Source organism: Macrobrachium nipponense, chromosome 9, assembly GCF_015104395.2.
Source record: "Macrobrachium nipponense isolate FS-2020 chromosome 9, ASM1510439v2, whole genome shotgun sequence".
Classification (NCBI taxonomy): domain Eukaryota; kingdom Metazoa; phylum Arthropoda; class Malacostraca; order Decapoda; family Palaemonidae; genus Macrobrachium; species Macrobrachium nipponense.
In genome coordinates, this window is record NC_061110.1 from 98,245,151 (window position 1) to 98,251,343 (window position 6,193).

The window sequence follows — 6,193 nt, forward strand, 5'->3', positions numbered from 1 at the left end:
CGACCTAACAGAACAGGGTAAAAACAGACACGAATGCACACAGACACAGACACACACACACAAACACGCACAAGATACATCCGTACAAAAAAATGCTTGCGGGTACAATATATATATATATATATATATATATATATATATATATATATATATATAGTATATATATATATATATATATATATATATATATATATATATATACATATACATATAGTTTCCCGCAATCACTTAACACCCTAATAAAACCATTTTGTAATTTATGTCTATCTCTTTATTCTGATCAAATGAACAGCATCTAATTAAAGTGACTTTTTTTTCTCTCTAAATCATTATTAAAATCATAGACTCATCATCATAATGTTTTTTTTCGAAAACATTTCGTTATTCTCCGATCGCTTCGTTGCGTTAACAATAATAAGTAACCAGTATTTTTTTTTGACAGAAACTCGTTATATATATATATATATATATATATATATATATATATATATATATATATATATATATATATATATATATATATATATTTAGACTGAATTAATGCGAAGAAAAAAATGTTCTTTACGCAACTCTGTAACAAAACAATTTTTTTCTCTTAACTTTTGTTTTGGGAGGTAATGTGTGGTTAAAAAATTTGGTTATAATACAAGAATTATTGCGATTTCATTACATTTTTTGCTCTCTCTCTCTCTAATCTCTCTCTTCTCTCTCTCTCTCTCTCTCTCTCTCTCTCTCTATATATATATATATATATAATATATATATGTATATATATATAATAAATATATATATGTCTGTGTATAAGTATGTACATACATACTACATATATATATGTATACATATATTTATTAATTTTATATATACAACAAAATTATTACATATATGTATACACACATACTATATTTATATACATATATATATATATATATACATATATGTATATATATATATATAATTATATATATATATATATATAATATATATATATAATATTATATATATAGAGAGAGGAGCGAGAGAGAGAGAGAGAGAGAGAGAGAGAGAGAGAGAGAGAGAGCAAAAAATGTAATGAAATCGCAATAATCCTTGTATTATAAATAAACTTTCTAACAGCGCATTACCTCCAAAAACAAAAGTTAACAGAAAGAAATTGTTTTGTTACAGAGTTCCGAAAAGAAATTTTTTTTCTTCACATAAATTCAGTCAAAATATATATAATGAGATTCTGTAAGAAAAGAAAAAACCCCCGCTAACTTATTGTTAACAAAACTAGGCGATCGAGTATGATTTTAATAATGATTTAGTGAGAAAAAAATGTCACTTTAATTAGCTGCTCTTCATTTGATCAGAATAAAGATATAGACATAAATTACGAAGTGGTTTTTTTCAGGGGATTAAGTGATTGCGGGAAATTACGAACCAATACCACACTACAAAAGAAACGGGCCTCAGAAATCGACATTTTAGATGTAATTACAGGACAAAATTATTTGATTAGAATTTCCGGGGCACGAAATTTATCATGGACATTGAGCCGGATATGAATATATAAACCTCCAGTCCACTTTCATCGCAATTACATTAACTCTAAAAATGGAAATGAGGATTTATAATATCTCTTATTAAGATTCTAAAAACTTGTCTAAAAACTCGAATGAGGATTTATTCCTTATCAAGATTCTAAGACCTTTCACTAATGAAACAAACATATGATTTTGCGTTCTCTTGAAAATTAAATTACAAACAAATCCTTTAGAGGATGAATTTTGAAGAGGACTAATATTATTCAATGAAAAATAAAATGACCAGTGTTTCATACATCCATACCTGTGTACGATAAATATAATCTATATACGAAGTTTGTCTTACATTGCGTCAGCGAATGACTTTATGGTCAATTCATTCTCTACGTCTGTGTGCCTGTATCCCTCTTCCACTATATATATGTATATATATATATATATATATATATATATATATATATATATATATATATATATATATATATATACACACGTATATCTATATATATATATATATATATATATAATATATATATATATATATATATATCATAAACTACAAATGCCCTTCGATATCTAGTTCGCTCTACTTCGGAATTAAATATATTTATATAATGTTAACCGAAGGGTAATTTCTTAGTTGATATGAAATTCGTCGGCTCATGGGCGCGAAGACGACGAATTTTTTCTTATCAACTAAAAAATTCCCCTTCGATTAACATATATGAAAATATATTAATTCCCAGGTAGAGCGAATCGGATATTAAAAGACGTTTGTAGCTTAATGCGTATATATGAATAACAGAGATGACAAGACACTCTCACTCTCTGTATATATATATATATATATATATATATATATATATATATATAATATATATATATATATATATATACATATATATATATGTGTGTGTATACTATATATATATATATATATATATATATATATATATATATAGATATATATATATATATATATATATATATATATATCTCATATATCTCATATATCCAGTGTCACTGAATTAAGTGCCTTTCATCTAGTGCCTATGAAACAGAAAGACCATAATTCCCTTCAACATCCAACCCGCCCTCACGCCCCCCCCACCCCCGGGGAGGTAGGAGAAAAAGAATCACAAACAGACAAGAACATCCACCTTTTTATGGGGTAGCGCGCGTAAGAGAGGGTGCTAGGAGCATCATGATTTCAAATAAACCCAGCTGAGAGAGAGAGAGAGAGAGAGAGAGAGAGAGAGAGAGAGAGAGAGAGAGAGCATCTCCAATCCTCCGGCCAGCAGCATCCAGCCACCAACCACGACCACCAGTTTTCGACGCGACGCCGATGAGATAGGTTGTGTCAGCATCCCGTTGCGTCTGTCTCTCTCTCTCTCTTGTCTACCCCACCCGGTTTTATTTGCCAGTCGCTGGGAGAGACTCTGGCATCCTCGGCGACTTAGTATACATATATATATGTCGCGTCTTTCGTTGGTATCTCTCTCTCTCTCTCTCTCTCTCTCTCACTCTCGTCTGATCAGAGATGAAAGTGTGCTCCACAATCTTTTAAATCCTATATATATCTGTTCAAAGCATGTTGGATGTTTTCAAAGTTGATTGAAGCAGGCTTGGATTTAAAAAAAAAAAAAAAGGGAGAGTATTGGTGTCTGTGAGAGGAGACTTTTTGTAGAGAGAATTTACACTATTGTTTACAGCTCATTTAGTAAAAACATTGCTCTAATTTAAGCAAATTTCGGCTCTTCTTAAGTTAATATTTTGACTAAATAGTTAATTAAAAACTGATGATTTTTGTGTGGCATATGAATCATAAGAATCAGAATGAGTTTCGTGATAACGATTGTCAATAAAATCCAGTGGAACGTTGCATGAAAATACGTGGATATGAAAAGAAAAACAATTAGGAGAACCATCTGAAGAGTGAAGGAAACAAAATAATTGTCTTCTCTGTAGCTCAGGAAAAGTGTTTCAGTGTTTTCGAAGACTCGTCAAATACAATATCGAGGAAAATCAATTGGAGAGTTTGCTGGAAGAAAGAAGAAAAAAAATATAAAAGAAAGTTTTTGAGGGAGTGAAAAAAAAAACTACATAAACGTCCATCAGAAGAACAAGACAATACCGAAATGAAAAGCTGAACGTGACCAATTCCTTCAGGACCTACAAGCCCGATTTTTGTGAAAAAACCAGCGAACATGCAACTTGAATGACAAGGGCGCCAGTGGCTGAAAAGTGAGCAGCAACATCTCCCATGAAAATTTAATCTCCAAACTTTTCGAAGTCGGAGCGAAACTCTTTACTACTCCTGCCTCCTGCTGCTGCTGCTGCTGCTGCAGCTGAAGTTTCTGCAGCTTAAGAGCTGCTGCTGTTGTTGACTTTTTACTGCTGCATCCAGCTGCTGCTACATCATCCATCCTCCTCAGGACAGCGATGCTTCTGCTCTTGCTGCCACTACTCCCGGCGCTATTGCTTCCCTTGCTGCCAACAATGACGGGACCGAAGGTGTTCATAACGCTTTCCATCGCCTTGCTAAGTGGTCCGGCATATTGCCACGGGGAATTGCAACTCGTGGACAACGGCTATGAAGGCCTGCTCGTGTCCATCAGCGATCACGTACCTGTGGAACATTGCAATCACGTCGTCAATGGACTCAAGGTAAAGCTCGTCGTTTGTGGGGTTGGAGGTTGAGGGGGGGGGAGGTGGTAAGGAAGGGAAGGGATGAAATAGTCTTTGATCTCTGATGAAGAATATATAGTATCCTGTGTCGCCAGACACGAAATGTTGGTATGACTGCCGCTTTTTCTCATTGCTGTCTCAAAAGAATCTTGATGTTGACGTTATATCGTTTATAACCTTGAATTTCAAGTCAATAGCCCCTGTGTGTTTGTTCCATGTGAATAACTTTCACCTACTGAAAAAATATTATTGATAAATAATAATATTTATTGCTTTTCGAGCGTGTCATTAACAGACAAAACCACCCCAGGGGTGTTTTATATCTAAATAACATAGAATAACATTATTTCTACAAATGCAACTTAAAATATATGAGACTTTCGTATTTCGAGAAGCCTTTAGGAACTGATTTTTACGAATATAATTTTTTACGGCTCACCTCCATTACGATCTCTGTAATATAATTTATTTTCAATGACTCTCCTTTTCTTATGAAAAATATATATCATAGGATTTATTACCTAGTGGTCTCATTTCCATAAAAAATAATATTCCATAGCAAAAATCCCATTCAAGGTCAATTAAATGCAATAATAAAGGAATAGATATCACGAAGTCCCTCGGCTTGCAATTGCCTTTGACAAAATATATAATTTAATGATACATTTCATTTCTCAATAGGCTTGATTTATGGAAAATTGAAATAGGTAAATTCAAAATGTTCTTATTACAGATTTTTTTTCGAGTATTCCTGTTCCGCGTAGGAAATTTTTTTAAAAAACACGAATTTTACATAAATATAAACCAAAACCAATCACATATTTCCTGTAATTTATAATGGAAAAATAAAATCTTAATTTTTCGACAATTTTTGTTAAATAAGGATATTAGTATTAAGTCATATTTCCTTAACCAAAATAGATAAATATGTGAGTAACAAAGATACGTTACTATTCATAAGAAAATATTATTGACTAAAAGACAGTTGTCACATTGGCCATACATTTTTGGATCTTTCATTTAAGAAGTGCTGGTAATAAATTAATTTATGAAACATAGCTCGTAAATAAATAAACCTACTTGTTAGTTTCTAAAATAGGTACATGATTGCAATACACATTAAACGTGATCACGAAAATCATCGATAGATTTAAAAATACATACGAAGGCTTTTGTATAAACATATTCAATATAAACAAAAACTTTACTTATTTACAATAGAAACGTTGAAAAAAAAAACTTTTAAATGAACTATGACGTTAATAACTTCCTGATACCGTTTTTTCTCTGGTAGATTACTATTTTTTTTTTCCTGATACTGATATTACCAAATGTACTCGTTATTTTACGTAATCCCCTTCAGATTAAAATGACATTTTATCGAATAAAAAGATTAAAGTTAAATACATAACTTATTTATGAAAGACAATCCTTCCCACACAGACATATCCACACTCATACTCATACACACACAAACACACATACAAACACACACACACACACACACACCACACACACACACACATATATATATATATATATCTATATATATATATATATATATATATATATGTATATATAGTATATATATATATATACATATATATATATATATTATATATATATAATATATGTATATATATATATATATAAACAGTGTGTCCATAAAGTCCCAGTGCCATTACAAATATTTATTGCTCAGAATGGTCCTGGGACTTTATGGACACCCTACATACATGCATAATATACGTGTGCGTGTGTGGACCAGTACATTTAACGAAAAATGTATGCATTCACTCATCTACAAAAATGCCAAGCGAGAAGGGGGGGGGGGAGGTTAAGGAAATAAAGATTTTCATAATGCGAATTTTGCACACGTGAGAGCGAGCAAAAGATAATTAGATTTACGATCAAAGAGCGTTTTTTTTTTTTTTCGGGCGTGTTTCTCGCAGGCACATCAAGTATGCACTGAAAAAACACCC

At 31.5% G+C, this 6,193-nt stretch overlaps 1 protein-coding gene across 1 annotated transcript in view; it reads left to right on the forward strand.

Annotated features, from left to right (window-relative positions):
- The first annotated feature begins 2,869 nt into the window (after positions 1–2,869).
- Positions 2,870–6,193, forward strand: part of LOC135218594 (calcium-activated chloride channel regulator 2-like) — a 40,080-nt gene continuing 36,756 nt past the window's right edge. Inside the window, exon 1 of the mRNA XM_064255015.1 lies at positions 2,870–4,190. Within this exon, the coding sequence (XP_064111085.1) occupies positions 3,966–4,190 (225 nt within the window). The 5' untranslated portion in view covers positions 2,870–3,965. The remainder of the gene's footprint in view (positions 4,191–6,193) is intronic.